At 39.6% G+C, this 20,583-nt stretch overlaps 3 protein-coding genes across 3 annotated transcripts; 1 reads left to right on the forward strand and 2 right to left on the reverse strand.

The window, feature by feature from the left end:
• Positions 1–2,099: 2,099 nt before the first annotated feature.
• On the reverse strand, positions 2,100–4,003 carry LOC133020467 (E3 ubiquitin-protein ligase TRIM35-like). Its single transcript, XM_061087036.1, has one exon. It carries the CDS (start codon positions 3,992–3,994, stop codon positions 2,612–2,614), a length of 1,383 nt encoding a protein of 460 aa, XP_060943019.1. The 5' UTR covers positions 3,995–4,003; the 3' UTR covers positions 2,100–2,611.
• Positions 4,004–9,259: 5,256 nt separating this feature from the next.
• On the forward strand, positions 9,260–14,180 carry LOC133020397 (3-hydroxyanthranilate 3,4-dioxygenase-like). Its single transcript, XM_061086931.1, has 10 exons — positions 9,260–9,475; positions 9,678–9,756; positions 10,513–10,596; positions 10,709–10,815; positions 10,904–10,993; positions 11,083–11,126; positions 11,232–11,377; positions 13,145–13,213; positions 13,326–13,408; positions 13,493–14,180. The coding sequence occupies exons 1-10, from the start codon at positions 9,387–9,389 to the stop codon at positions 13,563–13,565; spliced, it is 864 nt and encodes a 287-aa protein (XP_060942914.1). The 5' UTR covers positions 9,260–9,386; the 3' UTR covers positions 13,566–14,180.
• A 27-nt stretch (positions 14,181–14,207) lies between these two features.
• LOC133020398 (transmembrane protein 229B-like) lies at positions 14,208–17,123 on the reverse strand. Its single transcript, XM_061086932.1, has 2 exons — positions 16,900–17,123; positions 14,208–15,572 (listed from the first exon to the last, which is right to left on the reverse strand). The coding sequence occupies exons 1-2, from the start codon at positions 16,949–16,951 to the stop codon at positions 15,088–15,090; spliced, it is 537 nt and encodes a 178-aa protein (XP_060942915.1). The 5' UTR covers positions 16,952–17,123; the 3' UTR covers positions 14,208–15,087.
• Positions 17,124–20,583: the final 3,460 nt, after the last annotated feature.

Below are 20,583 nucleotides of genomic sequence, written 5' to 3' on the forward strand. Positions count from 1 at the left end.
ATGCCACACTTGTCAGAACTAAATCATGTTGACCTAGCTAGCATTAGCTAGAAATAACCTAACTTACATAAGCTAACATTAGCTAGCTAAAAGATAATATGTTAACAGCTAGCTAATAATATTGGACATATTTCTCCTTCCCGCCAGTAGAGAGAAGTAATGTTCAAATGTTATGTGCAGTTATCTTTTCACAAGATATCAAATATTTTCTTAGATAAAACAATTGTAGAATAAGACTTACATGAATCAGATGTGCAAAAGCAGCCCGTTTAGTTCTGACAAGTGTGGCATGTGAAAAGTTGTCCACAGTAAACATGTTCCTTACTACTACTACTTACTTACTACTGGGTCATTCTTGATGTAGTAATACAAAAACTATTTTAGTTCAAAAATTAAGACAAAGAAAATGAAATTAATGATTTGTGGCTATCAAAAACAAGATATTTTAATGAATACTTTGTAATATTAAATTATTCAATAAATTGATTTAAAAAGATATAGCAAAGAAGCACAGCCATGCATGAAATAACCTGTGAAATTAATGCGTGTCATTTTTGACCCATGTTGTGCCTTAGAAGGGTAGTGATACAAAAATGAAAAGTAAAAAAGGACAAATGAAAATAAGAATTTGTAATGATCAAAAACAAATTAATTGAGGAAGTCCTGGAATTCTGAATGATGACATACATTTATTGCAAAGATATTTACAATAAAGATTCCTTTGAATTATGTCCACTGTCACTGCAGGAGTGGAGTTGTTTGTTTACGGCTCAGCATCAGAGGATTCATCGTCCATGTATGTCCGTGTTAAAGAACATCGTGTTTTAAAGGCGTGTAATCACACTTTCACGCCACGTGTGACAAAAAATCGATCTGTGAATAACTTTGTATCTCCATGTTGTTGTGATGATACTGATCTCAATTTGAAGTTGATCTGATGTAAGCCAAAATGGCCACTAAATGCAAAATAGCAGGCTTCCTGTTGTGTTTTTCCAATTGCACCTCAATGTGAACACGTTCCGGGGGTCTTGGGGGGCACCGTTGAGCCATTTTTGTAAGAATCTGAGCATGGTAAAGCTCTCAAAAAGCCAAATCATTTGCCTGAATAGTAATAATAATCCTTACAATTTCAATAGGGCCTAACCTGTCAGTGCTCGGGCCCTAAAAATAAAGATGCTGTATAAAGAACAGGATGAAGAAGATGAGGAGGCAATCCTTGGTCTTGATACTGAGTCTGCAATCTGATGCTGAGGACCTGACTATGTTCTACAACAGGATTTGTGTGTGTTTGGGAAGACTCATCTTCAATTTCATTAAAGGAGCCTTCTCCTAAATGAAAAAGGAAGAATAACCTAGCTATGAATGAAAATAGCAAAGAAACACCCAGTCATGCATGAACAACATAGCCATATTCATTTCCTGTGTTATGAATATGGGGGATTTTTTTACCCATGTTGTTCATTAGAAGGGGTTTGCATAGCTTGTGTATGATATTAACCATTTGAAAGGGTTAGTATATTCAGAGTAATAACTAAACTCAACTGTGCAGTAAATCGAGGAAGAGACCATAATGGCACACAACTCAAAAAGCCAATTCATTGGCCTGAATAATAATAATAATAATAAGTAGCCATGACCTTCACTTTAACGGCCTCAAGAATGGTGGCTAGTGGGTAATGTTAGCTAACAAGGCTAATGCTACCTAGCAAACGGATGCTTAGTTTGCTCTTTGACCAAACGATGTGAGACCAGAAACATGATAATGTGGTAAAAAAAGTGTGATTCTGTGTGAAATGTAATCACAGTTAACTGAGACTCCACCACAGAGTCATGATGTCATCACGTTGTTTGACTGAATTTACCTTGAATGTCTCCAGCTCCACACCAGAGTTTGTGACAAAAGCATTTCTACTATTTTTATGATATTGCTCACAAACAGGAGTCGATGCACCTTCTGCATTTAGGAGGAATTTAAATGTTGAAGCTGAACTAAACCTCTGTTGTTTTGTTGTTGAGGAATGAATGAAAACAGTTTGACAAACACGATCATTTTGGCTTTATATTTACAACTTAAAAAAGGTCAAAACTCTGTTTCTGTTTCATAGTTTTTATGATTTTGATCACAATATTAAAATCCCATCACTAGGCTGCTGTAGAATAAACACTTTTACAGACAGAATCATTTTGGCTTCATCACATCAAACAGACAAATGTTCATATCTGTTGGATTATTTTATATGTGAACAGACTTTCTGTGATTAAACATGAATCATGTCTCATGTGTGAGTTTTAATAAAGTTTGTTGAATGTGAACAATGATCAGCTGTTATTGATAAATGTGTTTTTATGTGGATCTTCATCAGTTTTCTCGACTTTATGGATCCACACAAAATCTAAATGATAGAAAACATTTTCCATGAAAGTAAAAAACAAATCAAAGACAGAGATCAGAAAATAATGAAATATTTTTACAAGAAACAGACGACAGTAGAAATAAAAATGAGTGAGAAGTAAAAGGAGAAATAAACAAAGCTTTAGAATAACGAGTTTAACTGTTAAATTCAGCAGATTTCTCTTGAAGAAATAAACATGATGAATAAAATCTTTATCTCTAACGGCTCTGATCCAGCGTCACAGAGACTTTCACAGGTAACAGTTTCAATGGATCTCCAATGTTAAAGTATGGAAACATCTTCTGAGTGAAAGTATTTGTGAAGGTGTGGATGTGTTTGTTAGTCTCAGGATCAGAGAACGACAGTTCTCCTCTGTTCCAGTCCAGTTTCACTCTGATCCTCTGGATCTTCTGCACAGAGAGATCAGATAATCCTGATGGTGACAGTGCTGAGTATTTACCTTCATGAAACAATATTACCCATAATCCAGACTGTTCGTCTCCCTTCCTCTGGACAGGCTCTGCTGACACACCCAGTGACCAGATTGTACTGTCCCCAACCAAGACGTCCCAGCTGTGAGTCCCTGAGTTAAAACTCTCAGACCCCAGGACTATGATGTTTTCATCAAACCTCTCTGGATTGTCAGGAAGCTTTTGTCTCTCTACTTCTATCAAACTGGTCAGATCTTCAGACAGGACGAGTACTGGATGAGCAGAGTTTGGGTCCAGAACCACAGGAATGTAGGAGACCACGTCCTTCATCTTGTTCCAGATGTTGAAGCTCAGGTTGCCCAGATGTTTGGCCTCATCTATCAGAGCTCCTGAGGCCAGCTGTGGATCATCCAGCAGGGGGCGCTGATGGACTCGTTCCACTGCAGCCTTGTAGTTGAGCAGGAACGAGACGTCTTCAGCTCTCTGCTCATCCTCTGTGGTTCTGATTGTGTCTGAAAGAGCTGTTATGTCTCTGCTCAGAGACTCAATCTTCTCCTTCATCATCCGACTCTTCTGCTCCTCTTCCTCCCTCAGTGCAGCCATCCTGGTCTCCTCTTCCTCCTCCAGGAACTGATGAAGCTTTTTAAACTGCTCCTTGATCTGCGTCTCTGTGAGTCCGGCCTGGACCTTAATGTGTTCTGCTGTTTGTTCAAACTCTACTTTAACACGTTCAAAACACTGTAACTTCTCCTTCAAGGGCTCCAGAGTTTCCTGAAGCTGATTCTTGTGTTGTTGTGCAGCTTCATCGATGGGTCTGAATCTGTGGCCGTTGTGTTTTTCTGTATCTCTGCAGAAGACACACACTGGCTGCTGATGGTCCAGACAGAAGAGTCTAAGTTTCTTTGAGTGCAGACTGCAGAGAGCATGTGAAGAGCTCTGATCTCTCTCCTGTAAGAAGGTCTCACACAGGTTCTTTAACGCCAGGTTACAAGGTGGTTCATCCTTTGAAGATCTTCTCTTACAAAGTGGACACTCTTTTACTTCTTTGTCTTTCCACCAGCTCTTCACACAGTCTTTACAGAAGCTGTGGCTACATGACAGAATAACAGGATCTATGAAGACATCATGGCAGACGGAACAGCAGAGATCCTCTTCTGATCTGGAAGCCATTGAGTCTCCAGGTGAACCTGAGAACAGACAGTCAGTCAGTCACAGCTCCACGAACTTCAATCAATCAATCAATCAAATTTTATTTGTGTAGCCCATATTCACAAATCATAATTCGTCTCATAGGGCTTTAACATGGTGTGACGTCCTCTGTCCTTAATCCTCAGCAAGAGTCAGGAAAAACTACTAAAAACCGTTTTAACAGGTAAAAATACGTAGAAACCTCAGAGAGACACATGTGAGGATCCCTCTCCCAGGACGGACAGAAGTGCAACAGATGTCAAGTGTAGGAAAACATCATCAGGATTAAAGTTTTTAGCTTCACTGAGGTTCACTTCCCCTCTGAGTCGCGGTGTTTGTTAAACTCACGGTCAGTGTGTGGAGCGTCGGCAGGTTGTAGTTTGACTCTTCTCTCCTGTAGCTGGACTCACTCAGGACGTTTGGTCTGGTTTGGTTCAGTTTGGTTTGGAAGGTGAATGTGGTCGTCTGGTTTTCAGCCTGCGTCTCTTCAGGGAGGAACAGATGCTTCCTGGTTTCTCTGGTGTGTCAGGACACGATTGTAAAAAGTAATTCAAGCCTTGGATTTGATTACTGGTCAAAAGTCATTTGGCAGCAACAAGCTCATACAGACAATAGACTTGGTTGTAAAATAGCTGAGTGTTCAAAGTTCAGAGATAGTTAGGCAAAAGTAAAGGTAAGTTATGATAAATATTAACTTTGTCAAGAAGAGGTTTGTGTCAGATCCTAAAGACAAAGGTCAGGTGGTGCAGGGGGGGTTGGGGAGTCTGTGACGTAACTGCAGAGCTGAAGTCTCATTAAAGAGACAGAAGCAAAGTCATAAGTTTGATGAAAATAAGTTCATCAAACCTATGAACATATTTTCTCTTCTAATGAGACTTGTGATGAATATTCATGTGAAGTGCTGCAAGTCATGGAAGTCACGCTTCAGGGAAACCATGTTTAAAATAACACACGAGGTCAGACATTGCCTTATTCAGTTTAAGACGGTGCATAGGCTCTATTATTCCAGAGAAAAACTGCACAGTTTCTTTCCTGATGTTTCACCCATTTGTAACAGATGCAAGTCTATGACTGGTAACTTAACGCATTCTTTTTGGTTATGCAGTAAACTGTACACATACTGGAAAAGTATTTTTCACTGCTTCTCTACGGCTTATGGGAAATGTTGGGAGCCGGATCCATTTGTAGCCATTCTCGGGGCAACCACCCCTTTGTCTTCTGCCAATAAATATGAGAAAAAAGCTATCCTATTTGGAACTGTGATCGCGAAGAAGATAATTCTTCGTGGGTGGAAGTCTGACATTGCACCCACGTACGATCAGTGGTTGAGAGAAATGGCAAATATGCTTCACCTGGAGCGACTGAGACTTCATAATGAAGACAGGGGAGACATATTTGATAGGATGTGGGACCCTGTACTGCAACTGTTTCAAGGAAAGGACTAAAGTATGGATCATTGTGAAACGCCTGCTGTGTGTATCTTTTAGTTTACTCTTCACTTTGTGTAGTCTTTTGTAAATTTGTATGTTTAATTTATTGTCATGACTGTGGCTTCTGTTAATTCTTTACTAGGATGTGCTGATCCTGTTCATGCTTTTTAGTTTATTTGTTAGTTTGGGGTGGGAGTCTTTTTTCTTATCCTTTTCTTTTTTGTTTGTCCTGTGTTCCTTTTTCATTCTGGAAAATAATAAACATATTTAAAAAAAATAAAAAATAAATAACACACGAGATGTAATGATGAGAACCAGGATTTACAAACATGGATCTCAGCAGGTTTGTTGAAAGTCACATTTTGTGGATTGAAGCTGTTCCAACACATCAGCCTCCAGGTGAGCTTCCCTCGGACCCGCACACGTTTAAACTGCTGTTTAATCGCTGTCATGATGTTTTTCACAGATTCTACGTGATGAGAAATGTAAAAGGAACATGTGATGATCTGTGAAACCAGGCGTCTCTGTGCACAGTGGGTCCTGGTGGGCTTCAGACCCTGACCCAGGTGGAACCAGCTGACAGGTCTACATGGGTTTCTGCTGCTTGTGTGAGAATCACATGGTGCAGGCGAGTCCGAGCGTCTGTAGAGAATAACATGAACAATAGATTAATTTTTCCGTATGAACTAAAAACTTTTGCAGACGGAATCATTTTGGCTTTATATTTACATTTCAACTTAAAAAAGGTAAAATCTCTGTTTCTGTTTCATAGTTTTTATGATTTTGATCACAATATTAAAATCACATCTCTAGGCTGCTGTTGAATAAACACTTTTACAGACAGAATCATTTTGGCTTCATAATGTTCACAAATGTTCATATATGTTGGATTATTTCATATGTGAACAGACTTTATGTGATTAAACATGAATCATGTCTCATGTGAGTTTTAATAAAGTTTGTTGAATGTGAACAATGATCAGCTGTTATTGATAAATGTGTTTTTATGTGGATCTTCATCATTTTGCCCAACTTCATGGATCCACACAAATAAAAATGATAGAAAACATTTTCCATGAAAGTAAAAAACAAAGCAAAGATAAAGATCAGAAAAAAATGAAATCTTTTTTCACACGTGGAAAAGTCGACAGGAGAAATAAAAATGAGTGAGAAGTAAAAGGAGAAATAAACAAAGCTTTAGAATAACGAGTTAATTCAGCAGATTTCTCTTGAAGAAATAAACATGATGAATAAAATCTTTATCTCTCACGGCTCTGATCCAGCGTCACAGAGACATTCACCGGTAACAGCTGCAAGGGGTGATGATGATCTCTAGTGTTAAAGCATGGAAACATCTTCTGAGTGAAAGTGTTCGTGAAGGTGTGAATTTGTTTGTTAGTATCAGGATCAGGGAACGACAGTTCTCCTCTGTTCCAGTCCAGTTTCACTCTGATCCTCTGGATCATCAAACCTATGAACATATTTTCTCTTCTAATGAGACTTGTTCACAGGGATGATTTACGCTGCTGGATTCAGGGACGAGGAGGAATTGTTGAGTTGAATTGAATCCGTTTTTCTGAAGTTTCACAAATGAAAGTTACACAACAATGTGTCAGTTACATTAAGGTTCAGTCTCCATGTGCAGTTTTATTCTCTGTTTCAAACACAAAGAAATGAATAAAGGTAATTTATCACATGTATCATCAGTGAAGAAACAGCCAAATCCAAATAAAATCTCAGTAGCAGAAAATTGTCATCTGACATGTGAAACACACCCAGTCAGCTATTGTATTATGGTTGTGTTGAAATAAAAAAATCATTATTGGATGAAAATGTATTTGTTATACACAGCACCCTCCATGTTTATGTTCATTTTCTCAGATTTAACTAGTGCTAACCACTACTACTAACCAGAAACTAGCAGGAATGTGGGTCGTATAATAACAAGTACTTTTAATGACAGAGTTAAACAGACACACATGGAAAAGAGAAATAAATCAGAAATATTCAACATGTGTTCCATAAAGTCACTTATATATCATCAACCCACCATGTTAGAGCCATGATCCTGTATTTTGAGAATACATTATTGTTTACAAAATGGAGTTAATCAGTCAGTTTCATTATTCAGTATTAGATTCCATTCATGGCTTCTCTGAGGATGTGAGGTGCTGAATAAAGGAGACGGCAAATTTCATCGGGAAAATGGAAGTTGTTTTTATAGAGACAATTTTTCTTCTTTTTCGCTCCAACAGCTTCTGAATGTGTTATGTTGACCTGGAGGTTGATCTTGTCACAGTCACAACAAAACCTACTGAGCATGAAAAAAGTGAACTTCTGACAACTGCTCATTTGATTAATTCATGAATCAAATATATTTTTTTATGATCTCTCAGTTGAGATCACCAAATGAGGAGCCTTTGGGGACGTTTGGGAGCTTTGGGCCACAGTAGGTAGGCGGGTGTCCACTAAAAAGGTTGGGGGTTTGAATCCCGGCTCCTCCATCCTGCATGCTAAAATGTCCAACTTGCTGCAGTGTGAGAAAGTTTGGCAAGTAGATACCGTTTTTGATATGTGTGTGAATGGTTGAAGGTCAAAACTGTTCTGTACTGTGGTCATCCAGACTAGAGAAGCTGCTTTATGAACACAGACCATTTATTCAGGATTCTCTACTTCTTTCCAATTTCTCCAGTGGTGTATAAAGTACTTGAAAGCCATACTTGAGTAAAAGTACAGATATCTGACCTGAAAGGGACTTCGGTAAAAGTAGAAGTCACCCGTCAGAAAATGACTTGAGTAAAAGTCTTAAAGTAGCTCATATTAAAAGTACTTAAGTATCAAAAGTATCTGGTGTTGAAATGTACTTAAGTATCAAAAGTAAAAGTACAAGTACCAAAATTAAAAATGCAAAGTGCTTTTTATAGTAGTCCCATACAGACACAAAACAACCCAAAATGTTTCTCCTCAAGATTTATCTCAACTGACTGAAAAATGTTAACAACAATATGAATATAATGTATATAATGTAAAAATTTGGAACCCTAGATATGAGAGAGAGAGAGAGAGAGAGAGAGAGAGAGAGAGAGAGTAAGTAATGAGCCAGTTTGAGAATGTAAGAAGTACAAAGTAAACATATTTTTGTTCAAATGTAACGAGTAAAAGTAAAAAGTCGTCAGGAAAAGAAATACTCAAGTAAAGTACAGATATGTGAAAAATCTACTTAAGTACAGAAACAAAGTATTTCTACCTCGTTACTTCCCACCACTGAATTTCTCCATATTAAACAGCTTCCCCTGCTGGACAGTTTGAATCATTACACTTGATGTAAAATCTCAGACATATTGTTCAGATCAGTGAACAGTGACTTATGTGCACTGTCAGAACTCTGCAGAGTTTATTGCGACAGGCAACACACTGCACATGTGATGCAGGCGTGTGAAATGACGCATGAAGGAAACATGTATGTGAACAGTGTTCATTAAAAACAATGAGATATGACTGAACAAGACTGATATGAATATAACATGTTAATATTATGAAGGCTAACCTGACTATTCTGTATTCATCTTATTAGTCAGTGTTGAAGCCTTAATATTAGTTTTCTGTTCTTGTCACACAGGGATCTGCCAGTCAAAATAATGCACTAGCCTTCCCAGGAGAGACTTGCTGTTAATGCACAGTGTCTGTATTTTGCTGGTTTGACTCCATGAGAGGTTGCAATGGATTCCAGTCTGGAGTTAAAACCTGGCGACACTATGTTACTTGTTAAGACTGTGCAAACAACCTTTTACCTGTCTGGGAGACAGAGCTCCTCCCCACTTGCTCTACAGCCACTTCTGTATTTTGGACTTTCAGTGTCAGTCACATTGTTTGAACTAGATAGAGGAGGAGAGACTGGCCAGAGACCCCTGACACAACAGCACAAAGCCGATCACTTTAACAAAATGAGTAACAGTCCTCTTCTTGTGAATGTGGAAAAATGGATTGCAGAGAACCAGAATGCTTTTCTGCCGCCAGTGTGCAACAAGCTCATGTGAGTAAAAACCTTCAATGTTTTTATAGTAGCCACATGGTTACATGTGTGTGTGAGTTCCTCTTTGCAACAACTTGATAAGTCATGTGATGAGCACTCTGCATTTTATTTGACACAATAAGTGCTGCACTGACAAATCAACCATAAACTTCCACTGATTATTTTAGGACATGTGAGTAAATGATTGTCTTTAATTCCTCAGGCACTTTCTTCAGCTGAATATCATGTTTGTCGGAGGTCCAAACAGCAGGAAGGATTATCACATAGAAGAAGGGGAGGAGGTGAGAGGACAGGACTGATATGTTCTATAAGAGGTCTTCATTCCTCTACAGATAAGTGTGTCTGCAGCAGTGTTGATGCCTCCTGATTTAAACCAATAAAACTACACTCTGATTTTTCAATGCAAACTCTGAGTTTATCTACTACAAGAACGTGATTCAATCAAATGACGGTTACCACACAATGACATTTCATTAGGTCATCATTTTGTGTTTAGATTTCTAAAACACAGTCTTTAATTAAAGTTGATATGGTGATTGATTACCAAATTAAAGTTAAGGCATTTATAAGCCTCAGCCTAATGTGTACTGCTATTCAATCTCAGCTGTTGGCTAATAACTGATACCCAAGATGCTACAAACAGAAGTGCTGACAAATTAGGTATAGTAACTAACATTTGCTGACCACTGTGGAAGAACTGGTTTGGCTGTTTAGAGGTTAACTTTTTTAGTTGAGTCTAACAAATGGGGGACTGTCTGTGGCTCAGGGGGTAGAGCGGTTGGGCGAACAGCACAAATACCGCACTTTCTGTGTTTCTTCTGTCTCATAAAGTTGTTTTTGTTTTTTAAATGCAAAGTGTAAGTGGATTCGGTTTTTCTTTGCACCCTGGTTCTCCTTTCCTACCTTCTTATGGCTTCTCCACATCTTACCTTGACCTTGGGATGTATTCAACTGGGGTCAAGGAATAGTGGTTATAGGGAAAAATACTTTAATTCAGTACCATTCTTCTTTTGTCTTTGGCTCCCTGTTTGAAATAGTTGTTCTACCAGCTGAAGGGAGACATGTGTCTGAAAGTGATTGAAAACGGCAAACACAAGGATGTGCACATCAGAGAGGGAGAGGTGAGCTCTAATGTTTTCTTTTGGGTTTAGGATTCTATTGTAATAAAAACACTTTTACAAACCGAAATGTATATAATTGAATCACTGTCATTCATTCTTTTCTCATCTGTAGATGTTCCTGCTGCCGGCTCGGATACCCCACTCCCCACAGAGACAGGCCAACACTGTGGGGCTGGTGGTGGAGAGGAGACGACTGCTGAATGAGACTGACTGCCTGAGGTTCTCTTCTCTTCTCTTCTTTATCTTGTCCTCCCCTCTCTTCTCTTCTCATCTCTCCTCCTCTTTGACTGTGTGTTGCTGTTTTCAGGTACCATGTGGACAACACCACTGACATCCTGTTTGAGAAATGGTTTCACTGTCAGAATCTTGGAACCCAACTGGTGCCAATAATCAAAGAGTAAAGACGTCCTTCATCCTTCACACTCACAAACCATCAGACCACTTTGACATGTTTGATTACAGTTGTTGTTAACTTTTTATTTGCAGATTCTTTTCAACAAAGCAGTGCAAAACAGGAAAACCTGATCCGGGTATGTTGAGTTTAAGTTTCTTTGGATTCCCGTTAGTTTGAACAAGGTATCGAAATATCTAGTCTGACCCCTTTAAAGTGTGTACTGGTGTTGTGTGATGAACAGATGAAGTCTTCAGGACGCCTCCCTTCCAGATGAACACCTTGAACGTGATGTCGCCTTTCTGCTTCAAAGACTGGCTGGACAAGCAGAGGCCGTCGCTGGCCAGTGGCAGGCCCGTCGACATGTTCGGAGCTCAGTTTGAGACAGAGGTAATGTTTTCAACCTCATTTCTTTCTTAGTACCAACACATTTTTAGACCATTTCCCATAATCCTACTTTTGTTTGGGGAGTGTTTAACATTCAAGATTAATGAAATGAAAGAAGTGTTTAATGGAAGATTATTTCAGTTATATTAGTATTTCTCTCAAAGTAAGAAAATTTGTGCAGTAGAAAAAAGCATATTGCCAAAAGTAGCAAAACTTTTAAACTATATATAGCCCTAACTGAATCTTAAACAAAACTATTCAACTTTAAAAAATTTTACCCGGATTCATATAAGGTTAACCTGACATTTGACCACCAGTCCCTTGAGGTGTTCCTGAAATATTCCACTCACAAGGAAAAACATGTGTTGAGAGGTAAAATTTACCCTGACTTTTGACCATCAAACTCTTTTCAAGTCATCCAGTGGGAAATGAGCGATTGGGCGGATGTAATAAAAAAATCCTTTGGAATTTCCTGATATATCATGCTCACAACAACATAAGTCGTGTAACCTTGACCTTTGACCTCCCAAGTCTAATCAGCTCATCTTTGAGTCCAAGTGAGTGCCTGTACTAAATTTGAAGACATTTCTTCATGCTGATTTTATTAGATTAGGTTCAAGACACACATAAACACATATAAATAATTTGTGAGGCCACTGTGACCTTGAACTTTGACCCTTGGCTACCAAAATGAAACCCTAATCCTTTGGTCCGAAGAATGCTTTTGATTTATGTGAAAGGGGCTTTGTGAGGCCACTGCAACCTTGAACTAATCAGTGAGTCCAAATAATGTTTAGGGGTTTTGTAAAAGAGGGGAGTTGATTATTTATTCTAACCACATTGTTTATTGGATAAAACAGCAGTAATAACTCCATAGCAGTATTTGACGGTTGGGCACCAGATTTGGTAACGGGTTAGGTTATTTACTACCATGAGCAAAGGGCAAAGGCATTTAAAAAAAAAAAAAGCCCTAACAATGTGGTCAGTCCAAAGGCCTTAAGCTGTGAGGCTCAGCAGTGGGCTAGCATTGAACCTGTCTCCTGTTGTGTTGCTAGACGATATAATGGAGTTATTGGGGCCTGATTCACACTTTAGAATAAACTCATACTTGATCTTAAATTTACCCAGAAACACTGTCAAAAAGCTAAAGACATGTAAAGTTTATACGTTGTTTACACGGTCTGGTTTTGTTGGGAACGTCTAGTTACCCTTTGCTGACAGAATGCACCTTTTTTTCACTTTTTACTGAAACCCTTAAACTAAAGGGTTTGGTTAAATGGAAACGGAAAGTGAAGTAGAAAAGTGGCAGTTTAGGCATTCAACTGCTTGTGGAAATCCCCTTTGACTGTAGAGCATGATATATGAACATATGCCACAGAGGGTTTCATTGTAAATATAGAAACATTTAAGAACTTGAAGGGAACTCAGAGAGTGCATACCTGCACCAAGGCTAACACCCTGTCTCACCATGTTAGAGAAAGTGGAAATAAATCCTGGATCTGCCCATTTAGCTGGATCTGCTCCAAAGTCCTTTGGGTTCCTCCTTGGGTCGTTCCCCACCCCGCTACAGAATTTCAAGGAGATTTGATTCAGTATATTTTGTGTAATCCTGCCAACAAACAACTAAACCAACGCTTATGAAAACTTAATCTCCTTGGCCGAGGTAAGGAGACAGAATAGTCAGTGAGATGAAAGGAATGAATGCAATGTTCTGCAGTGATGACAGTGATGGAGAAACTGCTTTAACTCTCTTATTTATGACCCAAACAGGCGATGCTGTTTGGACCTGGTCTGACAGAGACAACAGTACCACAGAGTGACGTGTGGATTTGGCAGATGGTACTTTTTCTAAATGTTCACTTGCTTTGTAAGAGGGATGTATCACTATGAAATCTCATCCTTTTCTAACTTTTTCTTCCCTTCCTTCACCTTCTCTCCGTGTCTCTCTCAGGAAGGATCCTCTAAAGTGACCTTGAATGAGCAGGAGTCAGCTCTTTCTGCAGGAGACAGTTTACTTATTCCTGAACAGAGCCAGTGAGTCTGCATTAACAATTATGGCAAACCTAGGTTCCATGATACTTGATATATGAAAACTTGAAATGGCTTCTTCTTCTGTAGGTACCAGTGGCAGAGAGAGGACGGGACTGTTGCCCTGTTTGTGGTTCAAAACCCTGAGCGGAAGAGACCATGACCTGCCAATTCACAAAACACCCATTAATTACACATGAGACTTCATATGAGGAGAGCAAAACCCTCATTCATTATAAATACATGTGATTGGACAGGAACAACTAGATCTTTCAGTGTAAGTGCAGTAATAAAAAGATATTGTGTAACTTCATGTTCAACCATGTAAATCATGAATTCATGTGTGTTACATAAACCTTGACCCGTCTGATAGTTAATGGTCACAAGAAGTTATAGAAACTGACACGTTGTTGGGCTCAAAGGTTTTAAAACACCTCAGTTTTTGCTATATACTGTTGTGTACATCGACATAGTTTATTTTTCTCAATGTACAGAAGCAATAGAACAAATAAACCGCTTGTGATTTAAATAAAATATGTGATTATAAAAGCCCCAACACTGTTAAACAAGTTCCAACATGTGTGTTGCACTTGTAGTTTGATTTGCTTTCCCCTTAAGTCTAGTTCTTCCTAAAGCAGCTCCATGAGGTCCATGCCTGGACACTGAGCTGCAGTTCATCATGTGAAGCCTCCATCTGTTTGTCTTCTAACGTTTTCTATCATTGTGTTGCTGTAGAATGAAGCTCTGACCAACTAGAAATAAACAACACTACTTCTTGTATTGTGCTAATAATACATCACACACCTTATTGACACAAGCAGAATTTTTATTAGGCATTTACTTTCAAAGCTTGATTTACATCCAATGGTGCAGAAATCTGTAAATCAATCGTTTAATTTGACCGCTGAAAAGGTCTGTTTTCAGGAAATGTTCATCATTTTTCATTCACCTATTTTCTTCAACCCCTGGCAGTTTGCCACTGACCTCGGCACCATTACAGTTTTTAACTTGATCAGTTAAAATGGGAAAATAATATTATATTATATTTTAAAGCAATACATTTGACATCTGACATTTTGGGGAAATTTACCCATTCACTCCAAGATTGTGTATAAAGATAGATTGCTCCCTAGTGGCTGGCTGCAGTTCAGGTTATAACCCCCCCTTGCCCCATGCTAGTGGACAGGACAGGGATCAAAATAAAAAGTCAAAGTAAACATCAATACAGTTTTTGTCAAAGATGATTTCAGTAATTTTGACTCAAGATCAGTCAAGTGTGTCGGTGGGACTTAAGAACCATGGCTCCATCTCCTGATCACTAATGCACAGACTCTGGCTCCAAATGGTCAAGATGGTGGCGTTCGTATCTGAGATGGTTTGGCTTCAGTTCTAAATAGTGGGAAGAAGTGGTCTATGGTTTGGACACAGGAGGTGATTGATTATCTTAGCGTAACGGAGGCAGAAAGCTAGGATTGTGAAAGAGGATGGATATAGAAACTTGGAGTCATGTCATCTTTGTGACTTTTCCAAGCAACCAGTGAACACTCACCAGCTAAAGACGATCCAAAACAGACCACCCATAAACGATTGGAGTTAATTCGCAAAAAGTCCCTCTGATATCCTAAAACATTGTCCATAAATGTTTTCTTGTCTTTGAAAGGACACTATTCCAGACAGATGCCAGTTCAGTTGTGCAGTCTTATCCGCAGAGTGTTCTTGATCACATGCTGCTCTGCTATAAAAGCTGCCACAGCCCAGGGCACTGCGTACTCCAGAGTCACCAGTCCTCCCAGGTTGTACCTATAACCGGAGTAGTCCCAGGGACAGGCCCCCAGCAGCCCCAGTCCTACTCCCCAGCTCAGCTCCCATGAGTAGATGAACAGGGTGTAGACCATCAGACGCACGGGCAGTGGCTTAGGCTGAGCGAGCAGCCGCGTTCTCAGGCCCTCCATGAGGTAGATTGCAGTGGCGTACATGGGCAGTGCCCACAGGCTGCTGTGCCCTTCCAGCTTCCTGTCTCTGGTGCTGCCCCAGTCGCACACGGCAGTGAAGGCCACCTCACATAGGCAGCCGTGCAGCGCATAGACATAGAGACGGACCAGAGCCGAGAGAGGACGACTGGAGCTGCTGCCAAGTTGTCCTGCTGGGGATTCATTTCCAACACTGGTCCCTGTCACATGGAAACAGAATTATTGTGCAGTTTTTACACAGGTGGAGAATTTTGCAAACCACTCCATTACTGACATAATTTCTTGATAGGCATTTGCAAAGATGCTTTCCAGTTTAGGTTGGGGAAAAAAGCAGTACAAAACTGTTTCGCTGACAACAATTGCTGACAAATCTCTAGATTTTTGTCCATATTAATTTGAGATACATTTATACAAATAAAATTATGAGACAATTTGGATAATGGAATGGATGTGTTTCCCTGAAAATATATATTTTTTTGCATAATAATAATTTCTGCTTAGTTTAATGTATACAACCGATGAGTAATTTGTTACAGTTAAAAAAATGCCAGCAATAACTAGGACTTGTTGTGGCCTATATTTATATCCTTATATTGAAGAAAATCCCGTGAGTTAAAGCAATGTGCAGTACAATGCTTTGAAGTTTGGATTTGGAACCACAGGTGAGTTTACACTGGGATTTAGGGTGGATCAAGAAAGGCTGCAACATTTGCGAAAGCTTTATTTTTTACATAGGTTACAGCATCTATAAGGCAGCACTACCTTTATTCACTTTACATTTACCATCGCTTTACCATTATTGCTTTAAGCATATATTCTCTATCTCTTCTTCTTTTATATCTTTCATCTATCTTTCTTCTTAATTTCTTCTTTGTTAATAAATAACTTTACTATCTAGTATCAGATTACATTGCCAATCATAAAATTCTCCCATATAATTAACAATCTTGCATCGGAAGTGAAAAACAAATGTTCTAATAATCTTAATCTGTTTCAGCATTTGTGAGCTTCAATATGAACCAACATATGATATGTTAACACTTTATTACGTACTTTTTGACAGGTAATAATATGTGTTTTTGAAAGAGTCCATCTTTCATAGCATACATAGATGTTCTAACTTGTATTATCTTTCCAGTGTGATAGAGTCCTGTTTCTCCACAGGACACACGGCGCAGTGCACATGCCTGTGTTCTATTAGCCTGTTAATGTGGATTAAAAGGCTAATAGCTCGGCTAAGCTCAGTTGAAGGCTAAGAAAATCTTCAACAGGTTTTCACTCTGAACTAGAACATTTTGCAATTTTTCAAAGCCTATCAGCACAGTGACTGTTATCAGTTTATCTCCTCAAAGTAGAACACAGTCAACAACATTTACACAATAGCTCTGAATCCAATTCATCATTTTGCTCAATACAACTTGACAAAAATGCACATTAAGCCTCAAATTGTGCCCTTGGCAGCCATTTCTGAAGAATATCAAGTTTCATACAACTGAAATAACAGCAGAAAACAGTAATAATTCTCACCTTGGTCGCAGCTACCTTTAGTTCTCCTTGTACTTAGTTTTATATTCTCCATCCCAGGGCAGCATATGGGTTTCTGTGCCTTTGTAATCCCTCTGCTTCCCTAAGTGTGCGTATGTGTATTTGTGGGTGTGAGTGAGTGTGTCTGTGTGTGTGTCTCTGTGTGTGTGTGTGTGGGCTAAACATTAAGCTGCCCCGTGTTATCAGAGGTAGACAGTGATGGCTCTGTCACAGGCTGAAGTTGTGAACTCAGGGAGAGACCCAGGAAGCAAAACCTGGACCAGCTAAGAAAAATGTGCTTGTGTGTGTGTATGTGAGTGTGCATGCGTGCATTTGTGCGTGTTTGTCCACTACCAATTATATTATTGATCCCACAGTGGCAACTTGAATGTTATCTTTTGAGCACACAGTAATTTTGTAAATATATGCATCGATGTGTGCAGAGTTGGCATCGTCTGTATCACAGAAGCTCTTTATAATGCTGTATGTTTCATGTTGTGGGCCGACTGGGGAGTTATCAGTGAACAACAGTTGCTGGGTGTGTCACAGAAGCTGCTCAAAAATATACACTGACAAATCTGACTCTTACATTCCGACAGAACACAATTAAACATGTACATTATATGTAGGTTTTAGCCACACTCGCAGTATCAATGGCTCAATGGATAGCTGGCGGGCTCTGTGTACACTACTCAATAGATAACGATGAGGTTTTGTACAGAAATATTTTCAGTATCTTTTTAAATGATTGATGCATTCAATTAGAATCTGAATCTAACTTCAGTTTGTCCTAAATGTATAAATGTTATAATAATAGCATGCTAAGGCATTGAATATTAATATTATGGGATTGTGGTGAACATTTCATGTCATTGCAGTATGAGCTCACTCTTCAGCTGTGTACCTCCTTACAGCTGCTAGCAAGACTGCAGACCAATATTATTGTTACAATGTGCTTGTGTAAAACATTTTCCGATGTTGGTAAAGTCCATTTTTAAATAAAAGGAAAATATTTTTTATTAAGCAAGTTTATTATAGCATTTATCTTCATATCTTAATACAGTAATACGGTGTATACCCTGTATGCACCACCACTAAACCTTCAGTCTATACTGCATACACACACTGTATTAATATGGACACAGAGTTTCATATATGTACAGCATACAGTGTCATAAAGTCTGTGAGAGCAGATGTCAATCCTATCATGGCGGCACTTCTGGGTTCTCTGTTTACTTAATCTTAACGCTAATAAAACGGTTAGATTAATGGTGGACCTCTGGATCAGAGTCCAGTGTTTCTAGCAAACACACCTTCAGGGAGGTGAAGGGGCGACTACGCCACTGTGTGGGAGTCACTGACCATAAAGTTATCGAGCTTCCAAAGGTTAGCCTCCTCGTGGTGAACTGGACTGACTCTGTGTTTACGTGCGTTCATTGTTGTGTAATGAGCAGCTGGAAAAGAAAAGTTTGGGCAGGGAAATGACCCCAATCTATCTGAAAATAAAAAAGAGCTGCTTCCCCTGGTGCTCTCAACAAGCCGGTCACTGTCGGTCATGCCTCAGCATGGTATGTTGAACTGAACCAAAATTGTATTTCTATTACGTAGTGGAGGGAGAAGATGAGTAAAGGACTTGACCATGAAGTTGGAATAAGTTTGTTGGAGAGATAAAAAGGCAAGATGATATGATATGATATGATATGATATGATATGAGAGGAGATGGTTTGGGTTTTCAAGTTCCTGTATTGGACCATTGCAGAGAAAACAGAAGTCGCTCTAAAGCGTCACTCAAAAGCAAAAAAGTTAAACAAATATCGGCAAAACAAAAAAAACAATTAATCATAACATTTCTCTTATCAAAAATGAATTACCAGCTCTCCACCGCCCCCCAATGAACATAAAATAAAATACCCCTAATAGTCCATCTATGACTCAAGGCCTGAATATTGTCCACAGTCTTGTAATAAGAGTATTCCACTCTGAATCGGGTCCCTTAAGAACTGGAGCCAGGAAAAGACTGGCTCCACACTATTACACACAGGCACCCTAAGCTTTGTTCCTGAGTGTCAGCCAGATGGCCAACTTGACTGATCTGGTTCACAATTGTGTGTACAACCTTGTTTTTGGTGCAGTATGTTGGGCCAGTTATAAACAGATCAAAAGAAAAAAACTCTCCAAGACCATGAAACCACCTTTTTAGAAGCTAAAAAAGCCTGAAAGCCGGGGACACTGAACTACCAAGTGTCTAAGACTGATGGCAGCAAATGATCCTCAAACAGCTATGTGTGATGTGATGAGTGATGTCAGCAACACGTTGAGGCTCTGAAAACCTGCAACTGAGGCGGCAACCATTTCCATTTAGACAACCAAGCACACACCTTCTCCTTAATTCCCTCCCAGGTCTTTTTTTCTCAAACTCCTCTGATCATAGAAACACCCCCAACACCTTTAGTCCATGTTTGCCCCACGGAAAATGTTATATCCAATTTACCCTTGAAGAAGAAGCCCTCTGATATAGACACAAGGTATCCTGCAGACGGCCAACATCAGCTTGATCATTGATAAAGATGTTCACCTTGTCAGCATTAGCTGAGGGAACAATAGGACGGAAAAGACTGGAGGACCTGGTACTGACAGACCACGGAGCAGCCAGGTCTCTTTTCTTGGGCAGTAGGGCAGTAGGCTCCCTGTTTCATGCTCACTGACATGAAACAGGGAGAAATCCTGTGTTCAAATAATCCAACAACACCTAATGTAAATCCCAACCAATGATGCTCCAAAATTGCTGATAGAAATCCGTGGATAGGCCATCAATTGAGGATTGCAGGGTCTGGTGTCATCTGCTTCACTGCAACGGTTAACTCCAGAATCCGCTCACAGTCCCGACCAGCCCTCTCCTCAAAGAGCTCCTCAAGGGTCTCCATGCTGGTTTGTTCCACCCCAAAGAGGGCAGCATAGAAATCCATAACATGGCTCTTCATCTCCCTCTGGTCATTGGTCACTCTGCCTCCCATGAGCTCCAGGCAAGTCATCTGCTTCCTGTGCCACTGATCTCTCCAGGTTGAAGAAATAAGAGCAGGGAGCATCTGTGTCCCTCAACTGGAGGAAATAAATCCTGACCAGAGTTCCCTTAACCCATTCCTGCAGAAAGGAACTTAGCTCTGTAAAACCAATCAGGCTTTATTGTACTGTGTGCTAGTGTGGAACTGAGATTCTGGGAAATGTAGATTCTGTCTAGTCTGGCTGCGCTCACTTTTATTGCTCGCTCTAACCCACGTGTATTGTGTTGTGTTTAGTCCTCCATTTGTCCAAAGGGTCCAGGTGTAGGTTTCCTCCCTAACAATTAACCACCGCCCGTTCACTACTTCTGCACAGGATATAATGGATGTGTTGGTTGTTGTTCTGAACAGGACAGCTACCCCTGCACTAAGATAAGAGCCATGGCTAAGGGCACAAGGCATTTCTTCTCATCCAGCTGATCGAAACCGACCTGTCTCTTCAAAACGGCCACAGATCAAATACATTTATCACTGTCTTTAAAGTATTCATCCACTTTAAAAGACTTCCTGAAAGTTTCATCTAGAAAGCTGTTAATTTCTTGTAATGTGCAAAGCGGAGTGTTTCTAACAGGGGTTCCAGCAGATAGATAGATAGATAGATAGATAGATAGATAGATAGATAGATAG

Source organism: Limanda limanda, chromosome 15, assembly GCF_963576545.1.
Source record: "Limanda limanda chromosome 15, fLimLim1.1, whole genome shotgun sequence".
NCBI classification, from domain to species: Eukaryota; Metazoa; Chordata; class Actinopteri; order Pleuronectiformes; family Pleuronectidae; genus Limanda; species Limanda limanda.